The sequence below is a fragment of the Lepidochelys kempii genome, chromosome 25, assembly GCF_965140285.1.
Source record: "Lepidochelys kempii isolate rLepKem1 chromosome 25, rLepKem1.hap1, whole genome shotgun sequence".
Lineage (NCBI taxonomy): Eukaryota > Metazoa > Chordata > Testudines > Cheloniidae > Lepidochelys > Lepidochelys kempii.
Window position 1 is genome coordinate 8,896,740 of NC_136404.1, and position 21,676 is coordinate 8,918,415.

General features: G+C 45.2%; 1 protein-coding gene across 3 annotated transcripts in view; it reads right to left on the minus strand.

Moving 5' to 3' along the window:
• Positions 1–17: 17 nt before the first annotated feature.
• Positions 18–21,676, minus strand: part of AP3D1 (adaptor related protein complex 3 subunit delta 1) — a 73,745-nt gene continuing 52,086 nt past the window's right edge. For 2 of the 3 annotated variants that reach the window (XM_073324264.2, XM_073324266.1), the window contains 17 exons: positions 20,255–20,400; positions 19,880–20,021; positions 18,494–18,565; positions 16,662–16,737; positions 15,532–15,731; positions 14,770–14,843; positions 12,058–12,256; positions 11,049–11,111; positions 10,063–10,155; positions 9,414–9,563; positions 8,105–8,152; positions 7,520–7,709; positions 5,588–5,676; positions 4,405–4,490; positions 3,781–3,902; positions 2,960–3,039; positions 18–2,048 (listed from right to left, as the gene is read on the minus strand). In XM_073324264.2, coding sequence (XP_073180365.1) covers positions 1,953–2,048; positions 2,960–3,039; positions 3,781–3,902; positions 4,405–4,490; positions 5,588–5,676; positions 7,520–7,709; positions 8,105–8,152; positions 9,414–9,563; positions 10,063–10,155; positions 11,049–11,111; positions 12,058–12,256; positions 14,770–14,843; positions 15,532–15,731; positions 16,662–16,737; positions 18,494–18,565; positions 19,880–20,021; positions 20,255–20,400 — 1,926 coding nt within the window. In that variant the 3' untranslated portion in view covers positions 18–1,952. The remainder of the gene's footprint in view (positions 2,049–2,959; positions 3,040–3,780; positions 3,903–4,404; positions 4,491–5,587; positions 5,677–7,519; positions 7,710–8,104; positions 8,153–9,413; positions 9,564–10,062; positions 10,156–11,048; positions 11,112–12,057; positions 12,257–14,769; positions 14,844–15,531; positions 15,732–16,661; positions 16,738–18,493; positions 18,566–19,879; positions 20,022–20,254; positions 20,401–21,676) is intronic. The other variant, XM_073324263.2, reaches the window with a different exon arrangement.

Here is a 21,676-nt window from a genome sequence, read left to right on the forward strand (position 1 = left end):
GATTATAAAAATCAAAGTTAACTTTTGTTTTGAAATTTTATTAGATCTTGACACAAAATTGTTACAGCAGCTTGTGGTCTTTCTTCATAAGGGAATGTTGATAGCAAATAAATTCTTTAACACATCATACAGTTTCAAAGGTCTAGAATCACTGCACAGGATTCTTTAAGAGAAGACTACATGCTAAAGTGACAGTCTTCATCCATGAATTTTTACCCCCCCACCCCAATTAAGGAACATTATCCTTTAAGACGATTTTAATATGTTCAGTTTCTAATACACAAACTGGCTAACCAAGGGAGGTTGATCGTCATTACCAAACACTACCACTTCACCAGCACAGAAGCCTGCTGCAAAAGGATTCCGGCAATACACAAGTGCAATCAGACAGCATACGATGCTGGTCCTAGCAATAAAACCACAGCAGAGCCCGACAACACCCTAACATGGGAAGAGTGTAAAGAGGCACAATGTGTCTAACAAAAGGTAAGATCAGGATAAAGTTCTGATCTCGCCCTTTGTCCCCAATCTGTAGGGTTTTTAATCAGAAGTCTACTGTGCAATACTGACATCTGTTGGATGGGGGAGTTGCCAAAAAAATTAAGTGCAGATATTGTCCATATCTATCTCCTCCACAGGGGCCCTTTTGGTAATAGGAATTGACAGTTCTTTACCCACATCTCAAAGTAATAACCGTTTAGTACATTCCAAGTCTGCTGGAAATAGAACAGCACAAAGAATTTAAAAACGAGAGATTCTGGAAAGTGATGCCAGTTAAGAGTACAGTCCTCATTTGTACTTCAGTGACAGAAAACTCCCTTTCCAGTCAATGATTCCAGGTGAACTCTCAACAGCACAGAATGGAGTCATTTTGTCAGTCCCTCGTAGTAACTCGTACCACAAACACAAGTGTGTAGTGTTCTCCATCCACGCCGGCTCTTCCCTCCTGCATCTAGGCAGGTACAGTTTAGACGGCCCCAATTATACCTTGGCTGCTGGCACCCGGCTACGTCTGAATCCATTTTCATGAAATCAGGGCCAGCACAATGTTCCAGGGACCAAACACACACATTGTCACATCTCAACATTGCTAACACGGGGACAAACGTTTTGGAGCAGGAGGTATTTTAGGTGGCTATTTCTCCAACCTGCTACTGGTCAACCTCATCTGGTAAGCCACATTATAAACAAAATAAAAAACAGGAACAAAACACCTTTGGATTTCCAGTTTCTTTGCTACATTCTAACTTCAGGAATGTGAAATTTCAGTGGACTTTACAAAGCACATCAGAGATCACTCATGGGGAGATGTTTAATAGACCTTTTTCTGGGGATGAACAGGAGCAGAGAGGACTAAGGAGTCAACACTTTTCAGCCCATGTTTTAGCTATTGTTAACAGAAGGTAAGGCCCAAGGCAGCTACCATAAGCAGAAACCCAGGAGTGTCCCAAACTCTTACCGGGTGCATACTGATTAGCTCTTATGATACCAAGGATGTTGATATTCAGGACCAAGTGAGCTTTAGAGTAGGAGGTACCTGCCTTCAGGTCCAACACCAGCCTCTGCTAAAAACATACACCTACTAAAGCAGACATATTCCACAGACAAGGGCCAAGGCAACCTCCTACGTTAACAAGTGCTGCTGCTAACATTCTGCTCCATATGGGAGGCAGGGTGTATTGGATTGCTGGGAACTGCTGAATAAATAACCCCCCAAACATGTCAGGATCTCACTGGGCTGGAAAGGGTTAACACCACAGTTGGTAAAAAGATACCAAATAAAAAAGGTAACATACAGCCTTAAAATGTCTAAACTGCAAACGATGGTGGAGTTAACTGAAAAGCACGTGCCCCGAGATAGTACATGCGTACGAGGGAGAAACGTAACACTTGAATCTGTCTTACACTTTTTTAAGTGCATCTCTTGTAGTTGCAATATTTATAAAGACTATTCAGCACTTTGATAATGTCTCTTTCATCTCATCCAGCAAGTTGCTCAGCAGGGTGGAATCATTACATTTTCCGTCAACAGATACTGAATTCTCTCCCTTTAAAAAAAGAGCCAGTCAGTTACTAAAGAAGGGGCTAAGGGCACAATTCTACTCCCAGAGGAGTCAGTGGGAGCCAAGGCAGGCCCTAGGTCTGTTCTTTGGGAGGGTGATAGGCAGTGGCGGATTAGCCACTGAGCCGATCGGGACCTGTGCCCAGAGGCCCTGGCCAACTGGGGTGCCCTGGCCGCTGGGGGAAGCCCCCGTGCCCCGACCCTGCTCTGCGGCAGCAGCACCAGGCGGGGGAATCTCTAGCGCCCCCAGACCCCATCGGAAGCCGCAGGACAAGGGAAGCCCCCCCCACAACCAATCCCCAGCAGAAGCTGCAGGGCAGGCAGAAGCCCCAGCACCCTGACCCTGGCACCCCGCAGAAGTGCAGGGGGTGGGGGGAGAAGGAGTACCATCACCTGGACCCCCACAGCGGCCCTGGGACTGGAGGAGCTCTCACTCCCTGCTGCATCCCGGGGACATGGTCAGAGTCTGAGCTACTCTGGTCTTTGGGGGGAGGGAAGTAAAAGGGGTTGCGGGGCTGCAGAATGAGGGGGCACCCTGGGTGGAAAGGGGTGGAATGGGGGCAGGGGCCCCCCAACTTGCTCTGGCCCAGGGCCCCAGGAAACCTTAATTCACCTCTGGTGAGAGGATGTGCTCTGCACAACGGTACTGGCCCCTGTTCATTCAGACACAGGACAGAGGTTTGTCCATGTTAGCCCAGGCAGTACAGGGCACAAGGGGCTCACCAGGATCCCTCCCAAGCAGTTGGGCTGGCTGAATGAAGCCACCCTGAATCCCACCCTCTTAAGATTTTTATGAACTGGGAATATTTCCACCTTTGCCTTAAACCAGTAAAAAGGCTCCCAGATAAGCTAGTTTCCACCTGACTGCACCATTGCAGAGCCCTATGGGGCACTCACCTTTTTTACCAGTAGGCAGACATGATGGCCTTGGATAGAACGACTGTACATTGATGCACAAGAGTCAACTCGTTCCACAACTACAGAAGAAAGCAGCCATTTTTATTTAACAGCCTTTTCTACCTTCTCCTCAAAAGAGTAAATACAGCCGCTGTCTGGGGCCATCCTGCTGACAGCGACCTGCCCCAGGAGTTACGGTAGGATGCCTTAACCGTCTATTCGCTTGTTCAAATGTTTGGGTTATTTTGGTATATTAAGTTTAATGATGATGTGACTTCACAAAACTGACCTTCCTGCAGCAAAGAGCAGATTTATCCAAAAGCTGTAAATTTAGCCTAACCAATGCTGGCCATTTTAAAGCCAAGCAGCTTTGGTGAAGAATTGCTGGGCCCCAGGATGTGGTGAAGACATTCCACTTTAGTTTAGTCATTTAGAATTTGCAATTACTCCAATATATAAAGCTAAATTCTTCCCATTCCAATTAGTTTTAGTGCTGGTGAAAGATCAGATTGACAGCACTGGAGGCTGAGATATTCTCTCCACAGAGCCAGCAGCACTGGCTCCCAATGTGCCTCACTGAACTGGACAAACTATATGGATCCAATCGAATTGTTCAGGCTTTAATTAGTTCCTTCCGGACAGGGACACCTGTCTACTAAAACAGGGCCAAGATGCCTTCCTCCAAACTGGTTTCAGCTGGACTGAATTTGAATCAATGATCTAGAGCCAAACAGCATCTACCTTCCCTAGGCCAAGCTAGTCCCTTAAGTAGTAATTTCGGAACAAGAAACCTTGACGCAGGTTCTGTGTTAGGAACTCACCTGAAAAATGATGATAAAAACAAATCTTTGCTAGTAGATGTTGGAAAGAAATGCTGATTCCATCTACTTTTATAGAACTCATATGCAGATCCCCAGACTCCAGCAGCTTGGCAAAAGCATCACTGCAAAAACATGGAGGAGAGATCATGGTATGCACTTAGGCTACACGCCCATACTAAACTCTTTCATGACAGCACCATGCAGGCTTTAGTAAGTCTAATAGTGAGGCAGCTCATATACAATTAAGATCTAGCAGGAGACTCAGGTTTAGGAGTGGAACAGGGATATACCCTCCAGTCTGTCTCAGGGTATCCCTATGATCTCTGAAACAGGGAGAAAGAGAAAAATGCAAGGCTTACTCAGCAACCTACTTTGCTAGCCCACCACGATACACGTTGTGGTGTCGGGATAAAGGGGGGTGGGAGGACATATGTTTTAAGTAAGGAGTAGGGTACATTTTCCCCAGAACAAAGTACGAACAGAAGCAACCACTGGCTGGGAAAGTCAGGAACATGCTGCACTTCTTGCAAAGCCGGCCCACAGCCAAAGCTTCATGTGGGTGGCAAAGGCCCCAATGCCACGAGGTGCAGAGGGGATGTTGGAGCCCCCTCAGGTGGCACTTACCTATAGCAAGGCGTTGTGATCAAGTATGAAGCGCAACTGAAGTGCAATTTGAAATCTAGTTTTTCATGGGTTGAACCTTCATCATTCTGCAAAAGGTCAAAGGAAAGGAGATGAAGGGGAGCCCGGAGACAGCAAGAGAAGGCGCCTACCCCCAACCTACCACGCACAGGCCTGGATGAGATTTCACTGACTCTCTCTCAGGTTTAGCATCCCCATTAAGGCTCACGCCTGAAGGGCTCCCTGAGGACTGAGGGGTGGAGTTACTGCCATGATTAGGGAATTTGACTTTGGGCCACCCAGCGTATTTAGAGAGAGGAGTTTGAATTTTTTGCCTATGCACGTAGAGGAGTTAAAGGACAGTTTAAACACAGTGAGCCAGACGGATCTGGCCAAGTTTGAAACTCCATGTCCCGTTGAAATAAAGGTTGAACAGACTGAATTTGATCTATCTCACTGAGATCGACTTTCACAATGTGGGAAGCAGCCTGAGAAGCAAACTAACATTTCCTGTTCCCCATCCTAAGAAAAGGGTGGATTTGCAACAAAGCTTATAAAAAATAGAAAATTGAGACAACGATGGCTCTCTCAGAGTTGGCCATCTACTTGGATTTGGGGCTGTAGCTTTATGTTCAAATACTTCACTAATGTGACTATTTGTTGCCATTAGAGTAGAAACAGCATATTTTGAAAGGCCAAAGCTTGGTACTTAAACCTCTTCAGCCAGCTCCACTCTTGCTCTCAGCATTACACCCAATTACTAGCCATTTTTCCAGCCCTTAGAGCTATGGAGCCTAAGTGTCAGTGTAGAACTGATCAGGGAAAGCTGAAGTCAGAAAGAACAGCCCCTGGGCTGCATCTCCTGCTGGCTGGCTGGCCAGTGACATTGAGACTGACCTCCCCTCCTTCCCAGGCAGATGTCTCCCTGCAACAAGCCGCTAGCTGACAACGCAATCTGAAAACTGTTACACGCTGCCAGGAGTGACACTTCAGGACATGCCCGTTTTATATTCGGGATGCTTTTTGCACATCAGGTAAACTACTTCTCAGGTTGCACAATGGGCTGGTGTAGCAGAAGTGAAATGATGCTTCGGAGGAGCCCTAAAGCAGTGCCTTCTGTCCATGTCAGGCTCCCTTACGCAGTTCTAAAGGAAGGCGGAAGTAGAGAGTTTAAAGCTGCACTTACTTTCACTATAAAGGACAACGTTCCTTTTAGCTTCTGAGCCATAACAATGCTCTGAAGAGTAAACACAAACTGGGCTTCGTTAGAGATTCCTAGTGTGAAAAGAGGAGAGGGTGGAGTGAGGACACAAAAAGTGACTTGTGTCTCTTTATTATGTGGCTAAGATTTTAGTCATTAGCATTATGCATCAGCACGGGAGATAGGCACTGAGCTTAACCAATGCCTGGTTCTGAACCCTGACTGAGGTTGGGATTTTCAAAGGAGCCGAAGGGGGTTATGCAGCCAACTCAGAAAATTAATAGGATTTGGGCACCTAACTCCTTTGGGTCACTGAAAACCCCAGCCTAAAGCCGATTACCACCATTAGCTGATATCTGTCCAATGACCCCTCCTGGCAGAATATTTCACAATGGCGATATAGTAGATTCAACTTACTGGCAACTGCTGCCACTGTTACAATGGAATTCAGATACTGGTAATGGCATGCCACTTACTAGCAACTTTCTTTTAAAAATAAAAAGCTTCACCAGCAGGCATGTTTGTGAGGCTGCAGCCAGGGAAAGAAGTGCTGGGATGTGCCCTTCCTGGCTGCAGCCCTGTAAACCTGTCTGCAGCTGGTGCTCAGACCCTCTCAGTGCTTCCTTCTGGGGTTGCAGCCTGGCAAACCTGCCTGCGGCTGGAACCACACAGGAGGTAAGGGGACGCAGGCTGGGAGGGGAGGCTGTGGCAGGGCAACAGCAGGACTGCATCCCAGACTGGAGCTGCATGGGACCTCTCCCTGCACTCTCCAGGCTGCACCCTGCCGGGAGGCAGCACACAGTGAAGGAAGCACTGGGACATGCTGAGCTCTGACCACTAGAGAATGTAGGGAGAAGTACGGTGCAGCCCCCATGCACTCCCATCATCCCTGCTCCCTATAGAAAGCCCCAGCATCTGGGCTGCAGCACCCAGGCCTGCAGCTACCCTACCCACAAGCAGGTTTGCAGGGCTGCACCTAGGGAAGTCACATCCCAGAGTTGCAGCTTCCTTCCCTGACTGCTACCTTGCAAATGTGCCTTCTGCCAATTAGCAACTGCCTGATAATAGCAACCTTATTGATGGCAACCGAGGAGTTAAGCAGAATCTACTGTCCTATACTTATTTACATGTAATAGTCTGCAGTGAAAGCACTTTACAAATATTAAATATGAGAGGGATGTTCCTATTTCTCATGCTTAGCTGTTAAAAAAATCCACTACATAGGCTTGCATGTTAACAGTATGTAACAGTATTACTCCTTTGCCCTTCAATAGCGCTTTCCATTCACCCATCTGAAAGCACTGTAGTCTTGCTAATCCTCAATACTCCTATGAGGGAATTAACCCCCAATTTACCAGGGATGAAACTGAGGCCCAATGCAGTTCAGTGCCTCAGAGCAGCCAACCCCTGTGATCTTATCACGCGTCTGCAATCTTCAGTGTAAATTTAAGACCTGGATTCAGGTGATGAGGTGAGAACCTCAGCTTTCATGGTAGCAGAGAAAAGCTTGAGAACGTGCAACCTAAAGGTTCAGCACCCAGAAAGCAAACAGCCCCATATTATTAAAAAATAATAATAATTTTTAAGCCAAGTCATTTTTGAGTGTTTGAGGTGGGCAGCCCTGATGACATCCACAGTACATCGTCTGTGTCAGAGCCAGGAAAGAACACAGGTAGCCTGATTCCCAGTCCTATGTATTAGCCACTCGGTAGCACAGTCTACCATTACCTGAAAGTACAGTTACTGGAGCGTGGGCACATCTCCAGTGAAGCTGAGGGTCTACCTAGCATGCAGACTAAGCATCACCACCAGCTACTTTCTGAAAAGTAGCAAGTAGCTCAGTTAGTCTCCCCACGAGAGGGCAGCATGGGACTAGACATACTGAGACCCACAGACAGAGCTGAAGACTGGCCATACCAGGGGGCAGCTGGAACGGCACAGGTATCCCATCATGTACCGATGACCCTTCTGGCCGCAGCATTTTAGCGTTGAGAGAGTCCAGGACATTTAATTCCATACTTTTCAGGAAGCTAGTACTCTTGTTTTCAAAGATCACGGAGACAGTGACTTGACTATCATTCTGGAGATTTCCTTGAATGTCATATGTCTGTGAACGAAGAAATCACAGGGAAGCTTTAGAAGCTGCCTACTGTACACATTGACAGGTTCCAGAGAGCAGTGGATTAAACACAATTTAGGGATTACACACATCCCTACCGCTGGTCAGTGTTGAGGCTTCATTTAACTGCACTGCAGGACATTCAAGCAGTTGGATTTACCCATACTTTTGTGCTGATAACTAAAAGGACAGGGATGGATCTTGCTATGGACGTATCTGCCTGATAGTTTCTAGCTGCAGGAATTGGGATGGTTCTCTAGTTAAATGTTGCTTATGCAAAACCGATGCATCTGTAAGTTGTCCCAGGGCTCTCTCTCAAAAGTGCTGAGAAATTGTAAGCGGGAGAGAAGTTAGAGAGACACACTAACAACTGAGTTACTCACCATTTTAATGTATGAATTTTCAGCAAGAAGGCAGTAACTGGACATAGGCTGAAAAACAAGCACAAAGTTATACAAAGAGCCATGTGTATGAAAGAGAACTCAACTCTACAAAGCAAGCAGACCTCCCTCCCAGGCATAATTCTGAACAGAGGGGCATTTGCTTGCACTTAACTGTAATAGCTCTGCCAGAGTACGAGAATATCTAAGGTCAAGTTCGAGTGTCAACAGCAGTCAACTATTGCAGGCAGCACAGAAACCTGTTTACATTTAAGGGGCTCCTAATATGAAGAAAATAATTCACTGATTTCCCTTGCACAAGGGAATAAGCTTAAATCAAGCCTGAGGCCTTGTCTGGGCTTGCAGTGGCATGCAGGGTATGTACAGCTGAACGCCACAGTGAAAGGCACCTGGTGGGGGAGGCAGGAGAGAAAGGCTCCAGAAGAAGTGAGCTGCTGGAGCCTTTCCTTGCTGGCAGTGGGACACTAAAAATAGCAGTGTAGACATGAGAGGCATTGGAGAGCCACGAAGGGTACACAGGGATCTGGTGTGTATGTATTCTTCTCACCTACGCACTGCCTCACCATCTACACTTATTTATACCCGTGCTGTCTGAGTGTGCACTGTCCATACACTATACGGTGCTGTAAGTGTAGTCCTACCCCGAGAGGTAAAGCAAATCAAGAGCTCATATTAATCATGTTGGAAGAGGCAGAAATAGTAGTTGAAATAGGAGACACGCCCCAAGGGAAGCCACCTACGATGGGCTCACTGATAAACACAACCAGCTCAGCAAAAGCCCCTCAGAAAGAGAGTGCTTAATGCAGACATTGTTGGCAACCAGCCCTAGAAATTGCCGCTTCATTTCCACATGCCTCTGAGCAGTCCTGAACACCAAGGTTTTCAGGCATAGTTTCTCTCTCTATTTCCAATGTGAAGTGAGTTTTCCAAGCAGCAAATGGGAAACATTTGCTTAGTTGAAACATCCTCTAACTCTGAGGAGGAAAGGATGTTCGGCTAGAACAGCGCCAGGGCGTGGTTCCCAAGCTACAGTCTGTGGACAGCTGGCTGGTCACATGATGGCTCCTCCTCACTTTGCAGGAAGAGACAGCTAAAAATACATTAAACCCTCTAATTATCCATAGAAGGGAATTCTGTAGTTGCCACAAGGTCATCTGATTGCCTATGGGAGGGTCTATAAGACATGGGGAAAGATAAGATGCTGGGGAAATAGGTACAAGTGCAGCTCTGGTATAATGTAGCAAACACACCTCCCTCGCGACCCTAAAGCCAGAGCTGCACAACTCCTCACCGGTAGTGGTTCATCATCTAGTGTTCCATTCTGTACTGACTCTGCTGGTTCCTCCTCACTGGGATGATGCTTCTTCTTGGATTTCTTTTTGTCCTTGGATTTCTCCTCCTTCTCCTTCTTGTGCTTTTTCTTCCTATGCCTGGAGGATTTCTACCATGCAACGGAAACAAGCGTCAGCAACATGCTCTTAAAAACTACCATTGTTTCCCTAGTACTAACACCTCAACTCTAGGCTCCTGCTCTACACCTCAGGAATAATCCTCTGTTCTGGGTTTCCAGTGTGCCACTGCTACCTGCCTCCTAGCTGCAAATGCTTCAAGCCCAAGGCAGCGCGGGACAAGCAGAGGTCTGACTCTGTGAAACTGGAACATGTGGCCATGGGTGGAAGCTCAGTGTTGAACATGGTCAGTTAATTGCCCCTTTGCTACGAGGCATAACCCAGCCACTTACTATTGGGGGTTCAGAGATCCTTTGGGACAGGTTATCCTACCACTGCCTACCGCAAAGCTTCTCGCACCGTTCTGTGAAGCAGTTGTACTGGTCACTGTTGCTAGCAGGATACTGGACCAGATGGAGCAGTGGTTTGATCCAGTCTGGTAGTACTTACGTTGAGATCAAGACTGCTGGTGTCAATTCTTTAACCACTCACCTTTCCTTCATCATCGTCCTCTTCTTGCTCTTCCTTCTTTGCGTCTTCATTCTCCTCAGGTTCACCTAGGACAGGGCTCCCTTCAGGCTCAGTCTGGACAGGAAGCAATCAGAAGGGCTATGACACTAACTGAATGCAGATAACGCAAACAATTAAGTCCTGGGTAGAATGGATCAATTACTGCTGTACTATCTTAGAGCTGTTGTTATTAAAGATCTGCTAACATGTTTGTTTCAGGGGTTTAGGACTTGGGACAAGGCAGCTGCTCCAGGACAGGACACACAAGGTCTCATCCTAGAAACAAGCCTGCTAAAAATCCCCATTCCTCTCCCTCCTTAAAGATGTCAGTTGAAAGTGTAACAGTAGGTTCCTTTTTTAAAACCTTGCCTATGTCTGAAGCCGTTACTATTGCTAGCTCTGATTCCACACTGCAAAGCAAGGCTTTGGCCAGTAATCTAATGGCAAACTCTTTACGGCCTAGGATTGGTAACCCCTCTCCCTGTTTTGTCTTGTTACTGCTAAGCTCTGGGGGACCTAGACATGCCACGAACACTGCAATATCCCTAAAGAATGGGATGCAGTGAGGATGGAACCCACCTTACAAACCCAGGTTTCCTTGACCTGCACATTTCCAGACTCTCTCAGCTCATTAAATTAGTCTGGAGGGATTAGTGACATGCTGTACATAATGTAAGTAGCTGACTCAGCATACCCCTTTATTTCCATGCATTTACAGGTGCTTTTCAAACCCACAGATCTCCCTCTGTAGTTGGGCTTGAAGTCTCACCCCACAGAGCAATTGTGAATTGGAAGGGACTAACTTCCACTACCTTATAGCAAAGGGATCCTGGTAGGACCATCAGAAGGAGCTGGAGCCCTCATCTCCCTTCCCTCTTTGCACTAACACTGGAGTTCATTTCAGAGCTTGCAACTGTACTTTCAACCGCAAGGAAAAGCTTTTTTGAGGGGCCTACTAAGAGACCTACCTGTGTCTGTGTAATGGAGGAGGGTGGTGGAGCAGTGGAGAGCCAGAAATCCAAGTCTTCCCCCTGACACACACCAAAGCAAACAAACCTTTACCACTGCATTAACATTAGTCTGTGGGTTTACGTTTTAACATTTGCATTGTATTGCTTTCATGTACAGCCACAGAGCAAGTCGCTTGAAATGGAAGATGCTGCAATAGGTGTAGAAATGGGTAGAACAGACGGCTCTGGGGCCTTGAAAAGTGAGCTCACGACCCATTTCACCTCTAGCTCACACTTCAAACCTGGCCCTGGTTGGAAGTAACCACAAATCTATCATTTGATGGCCCCCATGAAATCAGTTGGTCAAATCCAGCTTCTAGAAGATGTGTTTCCACTTCATAAAGCCATCAGCACAATTAGCTTTAAATAGCACTTTTGTACGCAGTCTCAGCAGAGAGGCTCAGAACAAGTCAGTCTGCAGGCTGGAGTACCCTCTTATCCCCACAAGTGGTCTCTCTAGGTCAGACCAGGGACACTGGCTGCCATGTCTGGGGAAACTCGTGCCACTGCTGTTCTTACCAAAACTGGTCTGTGCAGAGAATATTTGAGTCTTCAGAGCAGCAGCCAACAACTGGTGTCAACTTTTGCCAGCAGGAAATTCACTTAATTTTCTAAATATAAAAATGGGGTTCAAGTGGTGATTTCCCTGCTAAAGCAGCTCACTGTATTGACATATCTTCATTAGATCTGTGTTGGGGAGGAGTTAGGTGAGTTCTGCCAGGGGGAGAGTTTTGCAGGCTGTCAAGTAGCTCTTTACTTTATTTTTGTACTTGTAACTTGTGGCAGGGGCACCTAGGCAGGTATGGCTTTTATTACTGTAGAAATCCAAGGAAGTGAAACAAAGTAAAAATAATCAGCTGTGTGTGTCCTAGTACCAGTCACAACTGACCACTGACATGGAAAATACCTGGCAGTATATGGTTTACAGCAGCACGTTTGAAACACAGGACATTTCTTAGATGATTACCTTTTTGCTTTCTTCAGCCACCTTTTTTTCTCTCTCTTTCTTCTTTTCTTTCTCTCTTTCTTTTTCTTTGTGTTTCTTTTCCTTCTTTTTGGGTTTCTTGCTCTTTTTTCCTACTAAGGGAGCTTCTGTGTCTGGCGATTTCAGATTCTCAGCATTTCTGTGTCTCTGCACAGGCAGCTTCTCACTATCCGCTAAGGGTCTTAAAAAAAGATGATTAGTTACCTTCCAGTGAAGGCCGGCAGTTTACCTGTTGCACAGAGCACTTACTAGATTCCCAGACAAATTTCTCCTCCCCTCCCCTCACGCCCACTCCACCTCAAAAAAGATCATGCAGAATTCTCCTAAGATCACCTACCAAAAAAAAAAATCCCAACTGACCCATACTTCAGAATCCCAATAAAGGCTCATTTATGCAACCACACAGACGGTGCCTCCAGGCATCAAAAGTTAGATTAAAATATTTTGCTGGCTACTGTGAGCTGTCAGCCCTGGGCACTTAAATACCCTTAAAAGACAGTGACGCACTTGCAGATTAAATAATGCTTACTGAAGAACTGAAAACACACACACACACACAGAGCATTCATTATGTTGCAAACCTATGAAATTATCCTTGAGGAACCAGTGAAGATGTAAAATAGGAAGAAACATTTGCAATAGAAATGTGACAAGCCAAGCAATGAATTGTATCTTATGAAGTAATAGCCTGACTCAAACAAATCCCCAGGACAAGGACTCAATGTTTCTTGTATTTGAACCTCTGTACAGGATCGCTATGATTGCAAATGGAGTTCTCTTAGCATTACTTAGAAGCAATTTCATTTTGGAAGGTTGTGCTGTGAATCACAAGCCCCAGCATTAAAATTAAAATGACTTTGCACTCTAAACTGGAACACCCATATCGCAACAGAATTGAGCTGAATAGCTTGGTTTTATATTCTATGCCCAGAGACAAATATAATATCAGCTTCCCTGGTACTGTCATACTAAGGTGAGACAGTTGAGAGAGAGAGTGTCCACAGACGACCAGGGCCTGCTGATAGTGGGGAGGCAGGGTGAGGGCAGCCGGCTTCTGCAGTGTTACTGAGCATGCTAAGTACAAGCCAAGCAGCATATCTGGGCAGGAACCTGACCCCCACATACATCGCCTCTACATGGACTGTTGCATTCAGATTTGTGTTTTTGTTCCATGTTGATTCGCATGTTTGTTGAGCAGCAAGCACAAGGTCAGGAAGATTCTGGACGAAGGACTGGACTTGATCTAACTTTACTTCAAAACACAGACACTGTAAAGCAACAAGATCATGTCTGACCAAGCAGTCAACAGATCTCAGTCTTAAAACACTTTCATGTGTAGTTGTACAGTGACAGAGGTCATGGCTCAAAGAAAGCCAGTAAGGATTCACAGATAGATTCACAGATATTAAGGTCAGAAGGGACCATTATGATCATCTAGTCTGACCTCCTGGGGGAGTCTCATTCATATTTTGTGGGCAATGGTTCTAATACATCCATGATCCTAGAGAGGTTCACATTGCTCACTGATATCAACCAGCCTTTCAAAGACCATCAACTTTGTGAGATATGCTTACCTGGTAGGCTTCCCTGAAATCAGACTGTGTGTGTGTGAGTGGTACAGACATAGCAGTGCAAGCAGAGGGAGAAAGAGAGAGAGGACAGAGATATGAAAAAACATGACAGAAGAGCACAATGACTGTGTGTAAATGGGAAGACCATGAATAGAAATGGTGACATGGCCCAATGACACCTCCCGGAACACTCCATTAGAAACGGCTCGGCTTAGTGTTTTCCATACTGGTCTGTTTAGCCTTTGCATGCAACCAGGATCTTTCCTGTTAGGAATTCATTTCCTACTTATTCCTCTTGGAGTCAAACAGAAAGAAGACTACTTCATGAAGAAACAGATGAGTTCCTTAAGAAGTCTGTTCTCCCCCATTTTTTTTTACTGTCCCAAAGGGAAACGTAGAGCAGGCTCTGAACAGAACAGCCGTCAACGTTCTGCAGGAGGCATCAGTGGGTCCTAAACTAGCAACTACAATGAATCCAATATCGTGATTCTCCAGAACAGCAGAAAAACCGCCACAGGCAACATTTTATAATTGGCCTCCGATGGTAGCTATTAAATGCCCTTTGGGGGTTTAAGATTTCCAGCAGGGCACATGAGGATCCCAGCATTCTACTGCTCCTTACTCAATGGGCTGGGATAGATTGGCTGGTGGAAGGAGTTGCCAGCCCCATCAGCTGACCTGCTCTCCAATAAAGCATTTTGAAGAACTACTGGGAAGACACACAAAGGAAGAGCAACTGCTTAGTACATGTGTAATAGTTATAAGCGTGACTCTCCCCATTTCCCATTCCTCCCAGCACCCAAACAGGAATCCAGCCATGCTCTTAACTACTACTAATAGCAGAGCTGATTCACTACATTCCTTGCACCTGGTCTCTGAAATCCCAGAAGAAACAAGTTATTTGTATGTGTGGTGGTTTTCCGATGTGCACAGATTAGGCCGGGGTGGGTGAAGACTGATGGGCTTTGCCACATTGGCTTTCGCATTTAGTGCAAGCAGAACCTAGACCCTACGGTAGGAGCTTTAATCACCGTAACCTTTGTAGGCCTGCACTGACCTCCAAGACCCTCATGTAACCAGGCTAACAGGCAAGAAAACCCACATATCACAGTTTTGTACTTACTTATCCAGATCAATATCAAGTGCCTTATATGGATCATTGGGATCTTTGTCATCCTCATCACTGGGCAACGCATTCTAGTTGGGTGAGGAGGGAAAGAAAAACTGACTGTCCACTGAAGACACAAGCAGAGCACAATTCCAAAACTAGAACAGTCTCATCCCAAATTCAATCTCACTGGATTGATACAAGTGACACAGGCCTCCTTACACAGTTAGACATGAGGAGTCACAAATTGTACAATTTAATCCAGCATTCAGGCATTTATCAGATGAATTTGAAGTAGGACTATTTTTCATAAACCCCAGTATTTCAGTTACCGATGAATCTGGCTTTGATTGGAACACAGATTACAGGCACAAGCAGGTACAATTAACTATATTAGCAGAAAGCCTGCTGACTGGGATGACAGTTAAACTCAGAGTGAAGCAGTGAGGCACAATAAATGAAAAGGCTACGTGGGCAGCATTATTTCTACAGCAGACATATACTGTGGGTTTAATATCAGTCATTCGTTTTTCTGTTGGGTCAACTGCAGCCTTTGGCTATGTGCACCAATAGATTTCCCATCCCTTTAACAGGCAGGTAAAGGTTTCCCTGGGGAAGCAGCATATGTTGCTATTCAACCAGCTTTACAAAGAAGTCAGGACCCACACGTCACAATGACGCAGTGAGGCTGACATTAGGGAAATGGGGAACCTTAACATATGCCTTGGTGGGATGCAAACAAGTCCCACAGCTCAGACGATTGAATAGGCAACTGACCTCTGGCATCTCCTCCGTGATGATGTCCACGTGCTGGGCTGGGGCAATGTCCTCGTCGCTCTCTGTGTGCAGGGAGTTATGGCGGCGATGTTTGCCTTTCTTCTCTTTTTTCTGTTTTTTCTTTTTCTTGTCTTTCTCTAGCTTCTGTTTATGCCTCCTCTCCTCCTCCAGTTTCACATACTGGTCAGACATGGGCATTCCTGAACACATGGACACAAGTTGCTCTCAGGTGAGAGTTGCTTACAGGTTGACCGTCGCATTAGAAAGTTAGGAGGTAACATTTGTTTTGCCCCCTGACTTGGAATCCCAAAGGATCAAAGCCCCACACTACCCTTTCACCTCCCAGCTGTCCACAGTCCCTTCAATAAAAGCCTCCTCCAACCAACTTCACACCCCTTCGCAAGCCAGTGGACAAAATTCTGCTCCCATTCTCATCCACAACTGTTGCTGACTTTATTGTGAGTTAGACAGATCACTGAAGGAAGAATCTGGCCTTGAGACTACTCTCAATCTGAACATTTGACAGCATTTTTCATATCCTTGGGAAACGCTTTGCTGAATCCTAGGCGAACATTAAGGCTGTAAACCTGGTATGAAAGAAGTCACTTGCGCAAGGCTGCTGAGTATTTAGAAATTCTCTACCATATGCTGCACTTCCGCCATAGTTTTTCAGTTCTATATCCGCCAGCCATTCAGAAGCGGCCTACAGCTCAAATTCACTTTATCTCCAATCCATCAGCTCTGGTCACAGCCTTTTGTCTCAGATATTAAATTGCAGAGCGTGGACATTCTGAAGATGAATGTTTCCTGACAGAATATTGGTTTGTTCTCATATTATGCAGTCAGCCTCTGTATTACACCTAACAGTAGGGTTATTTTATTATTTGTCTGAACTTAACACTTTAAGGAAGACTTGCCTTACATTGCACAGGACAGTGGAAACTATGGTTCTTAGTTTAATAGCTGTAGCTTCCAGCACACTCAGAAGTGACAGCCAATGTGGGAACTTGACATGCAAGACTAAAGTTGTTCCCTATCCTCTAAAATGGAGAGGAAGTTACTATTCTTTTGTTGCTGAACTATTAAATTCTTCATCTCCAATTTGAAATTGGTTTGGTCAATGTGCTCACCTGGAACTTTTAAGGGAACAGAAAGGTCTATCTGGACCACAGGTATATGCTCCACACCTGGGGTGTCTTGGTATTGCTGGGAAAATGGAAGATTCGACACATTAGTATAGACTCTACAACAGGAGAGCATACTGAGCTATTGTCTCTCATTTCAAAGCTTGATTAGGTACATCAGCATATGCTGATGTTCAACCAAACAAGAAATCAATTCTGATGTATTACATTTTGAGTGTCTTCAACATTTGAAAATGTCTCCATCATATAGAAATAGTAAACATAAATAACAGTTTAACCTGTGAACATTTCAAAGGGCAGATTAAATAAGACCTCCTGAAAAACTATTTGGCTCATTGGTGCTAATCAAGTAGCAATAGGTGCATATGAAATGTGATTGTTTTAACATTACTTGTTCCATCCAAGAAAAGCACTGAACTGATTGAGAAAAACCACGTGAGGAAGTTTCTATTGCTTACCACCTCAAAGGTAAATGCTGAGGTCCAGGACATGGGAAACGGGGCAGTGGAGAAAGCCCCAGCCCGGGAGAAGTGGGGGAAAGAAAGAAGAGACTAAAAGAAGGGAGAGGCAGCAAATCAATTTAATTAATGCTTCTTTGATGCTTTTGGTCCAGAGAACAGACACATTGTGCGTGCATTCAAGCCAGCCAGTCTGATGAATTAACTGCTGAGTTCACTGCTGCTGACAATACCAGGTGCACTCATCTACCTCCCCCTACCTCCACCGCTCACCAAGCTCAGTTTTTGGCAATTTGCATAGCTGCCATGTTGCCAAGTGTATTCACTGGATCATTCCATTGCTTTCAACAGAATGTCCAACTGCCTGCACAGGAATTTTGGGGGGAGGGAGAGGGAAAGAAGTTTAGATTAAATCAATTATCCTGATCTACAAAGGAAAACGTATCCAAATCACCAAGCCAGTGGATTCACTTGACTTGTCTTATTTTGCGTTCTTTGCAGCTATTTACTCCACTTTTACTGGCTGCTCTTCCGAGCTGGATTCTAAATTCTAGGCTTTACTTAAGAAGTTATTAAGATGATTCTCAACTTCTGTCTAAAAGGAACAGCAGCAATTACTGCTACAGCAGTTCCCAAACTGCAGCCTACTGGAGATCCATGGAGCACTGGCTGGTCACACTGTGCTGACTGTTTCAGCCAGCTGATTCTAGTGGTTTTCAGGCTCTTCAACACAAAGTAGACCTATAAATAGCTGGAGACAAGGAGGAGTCAGTCCCAGCTGCCTCTAGACTAGAGGCCAGTGCTATATTAAAGCAACCGATTGGAGATGCCCTCAGGAACCAAAGCTACTAGCAGGACAGAACAGTGATTCAGAAGAGAAGCAGACACAGCATTTGAGCATTATGCCCACAAAGCAGTGGGAGTAAAGGATGAAGTGGGCGGGGCAGCATGCACACAGCAGGGGAGAAGGGACCCAAACCACAGTAAAGCATGAGAGAAGAAGCGAGAGAAAGGACCAAGTAAACACAAGAAGGGAACAAGAAAGGGGACCAGCCAAGGCGGGAGGGGCAGATCTGGAGACCAAAAGGAGATGGTAATTTAAAAATTGTGCATTAAAGATCACCCTACATTAAATATCATCCTTATGATACTCTGCCATGGAAGCAATTGCTCCAGTTGCCACAACGATGTTAAGCTGTTAAGAGATCACAAATGGGGGAGAGGAAGTGGTTGGAGTGCTCCCAAAAAGGGGGAAGAGATCCACAAGACAGTCTATTAAGATGCGGCTATGAAAGTCGAGCGTCCTTGTACTGTTACATACACAGACAGCGAGAGAATTTTTTAACAAGCTAGACTTACCTTCTGCGGGGAAGGAGAGCTTTTAATATAAAATGGATTGTTTGCTTGTTCCTGTTTCCGGACTTCTCGGCGCTAAAAAAAGTATTTGTAGTTATAAATTTGAAGATTTTTCTCTGCTTTATTTCCAGACATTACAAAGTGTGTTCTTGCTGCATATTGGTAGCACTGCAAACAACTCTCAAGAGGCTCTGGGAAAATAACTGGGGTCTAAAGCTATCTAGTTCTCAAGTTTTGTAGTTGCAACAGATACTAGGAAACAGCTGATAGGGAGCACTAACCTACAAATATCCCTGCCCTCTATTCTTTGGCTTCTATGCTAGGAGAGATGTAAATTTCCTGAAGGCAACAAGGTTTTGATGTCAGTTAGGTTGCTTCTATCCCTGTTTTGCAGTTGTGGTGGGAAGAGGGAATTATTCCAGCCTAAAAAGTAATTCTTGATCAAATTGGAAAAATGCCAGAAGCAGGGAGTTATAAGCATGACAGTTCTCAGCTGCATTGCAAACAGGAATTGTTAAGAGTTGGCAAATTCTGGACAGGTTTCAGAGGAGGCACCTTGACTTCAACTCCTATTTAATCCCTACGTCTTCCTGTGGTACAAATAGCACATGTTGCAGAGATGGGTGGTGTACCAAAAGTGTGTGGGTACTCTCCTTCACAGTTTTTGTGAAAAAAATTGGTAACAAAGCCCAACACAGAACTCCCAATATTGATCATGTCCACCTCTAACAGACTTCGTACAATGCTACAAGCCTCAAAGTCAACTGCAAATTGAGGAGGGTTGCACATCTACAGTAAATAAAACCTACACTCCTATTTCAATCGAGTGACTCTCGACTGGATAGAGTACCAGGCATTTCCTTCTTTGATTTTATTTTTTTTAAATTTTTTAAAGTCTGTCCATCTTCTTGGCAGAAGTCAGTACAGTATATACCTGCAGAGCTTACTGGTTAGATTTTTCAGAAGACCTCAGCACACACAACTGGGGCCAAGTTTGGGAGAGATCTCAGCTCCCATTTAGACACAAAAGCAAGCCGCTAGACTTTCAGAAGAACTCTGCACATTGGCTGCTGAGTCCTTTGGAAAATCTGTTGCAAAAAAACTTTGCTCTCAGCTTGAAAGAGAAAAGCAGCATGGACCAAGACAACATTATTATTAGAAGTATGGATTTGCATACAGGCTCTGGAGCAGTTTGCAATGATTAAGCAGTTGAATGCAATGACTTCTATCCTTACTTGCTTTATAAGATGTTCCCAAGTGGGGAGAAAGGCATAGCTCCCATCTGAGTTATGCAGCTATGGCAACATTTCCAACTTCTCTAATGATGTTGGCAATACCACTTTATCACACTTTTTTAAATACATAAACTGTATTTTTATGTTCACTTACCCTGGCCAATTCTTCCTCATCAATCTCTGGCTGTCTATGTCTAGAATGCCTTTGCTCCTCATCATGGAAAATTGTTTTGGGTTTTTCATCTTCGGACTCACTATCTGATGGAGGCTCATTGATCCAGGCATCAAGGTCCAAACTGGCAACAAATGCAACAATTATAGACTCAGACTGGAAGGTCAGAATATATTTACTTACAACATATAGCTTTGTCCACATGCACAGCCATGTGTAGTCTTTCTAGTCATTCAGAGTAAGCTTTATTATTGGAATTTTAACAGTGTGCTAAGCATTTTGCAGACATGTAGAAAGGCATACTCCCATTTTCTAAGAGCTTACAATTAAAAGACTGGAGGGAGAAAAAAATCTTACCCTTCCGGAACTGGGACTTTTTTCTGTGCTTTAGGAGCTACTGGGTTCAGTTCACCTGCAAACAGGGCTATCACTTCCTCGGCTACAGGCACCTCTTTTATTTGTAGCTTCTGAATGTATTTAATCAGATGCAAAATGCAAGAAGCCTGGAAAACCAAATACAAAAAATGGTTTAAGAACTAGTCTCAATGCACTGACAGTCACTGAACCAGAAAAAAGAGTAGACAGCTGCAGTAAGATTTAGCATTTTATAATTGTACAGACATCCTTGAAGCTACAGAGACTGGCAGAGGAGGATTACAGGAGGCACTGTGGGCAGCTGGATTAGAGCAGGGGTTTGGGAGTCAGGACTTCTTACCCAGCTCTCCCACAGACTCAGTATGTGACCTTGGGCATACAACCCGAACTGTGCCTGTGCCTCCCCATCCGTAACATAGGGACAATGCTTATCCACCCTTACAAAACACTCAGATACTAGGATGAAACGCACTGTGGGCAGGATTTTCAGAAGCTCCCAAGGGAGCTCCCAGCCCTATACATAAAGTAATGTTGATGCATGAAGAATACATTTAACACCACATACAAACTGGAATCAACTCTTGCTGTGCAGGTCACTGACTACTGAGCCTCAAAGGAATTTTTTCTCTACACTGCCTATTCTTCCTTACTATGATTTCATGGCTTAGTTGGCAAAACTGACTGCATTGGTTATAAAAGTCAGAGGATTTTTTTTTTAAAGTACATTGAATTATGCACATAATTTTCACTTTGTTTTTAATCTATATTCTATACCTTCTGCTCCTTCCATACACTGGAAATAATGGACTTTCACTCCCTTCACCTTGCACCCCAATGCCAATTTTTGATTCAGCTGGGGCTGTGTAATAGTCCTCACTCGGAGTCTGGTTGGGGAGTTTGGCATAGTCGTCATGGTCGCAACCCTTGACTGCCAACAGGATTGCAGGGAGGGGAGCCCAGGTCCTCCCACTCCACTGGGCTCCAACCCAGGGCCTTGGCAACCAAGGCTGTCCTCCCTGGGCCTCTTCCTCCTCCCCCCGTCCCCCAAGCTTATTCCAAGGCTTTCCCTGGTGGGGAAATCCAAACCGAAATAAGAAAAGGGGCGGGGTTACCAATGTCCAAGATCCACAGGATACTTCCCCCTCTGGTTGTCTCTGGGGTGGGTCCTCCCTTTCCTCAGGGAGGGCCCCTTTGGTCAGCTGTGTCAGAGCTTTTAAGCTTCCCTCCTCTCTGCACTGCTGGAGCCATAGGCTGCAGGTCTGCTACCCAAATGAGCTAATTCCCTGCCTTTTAATTCCTTCAGCAAATGGAGCATTTGCTGCATGTGTGTATTATGGAAAGGGGAAGGGCCGGCTGAGCCCAAAATAATCCCTTAACCCCTTTGTTGCCCAGTGTGGGGTTTGT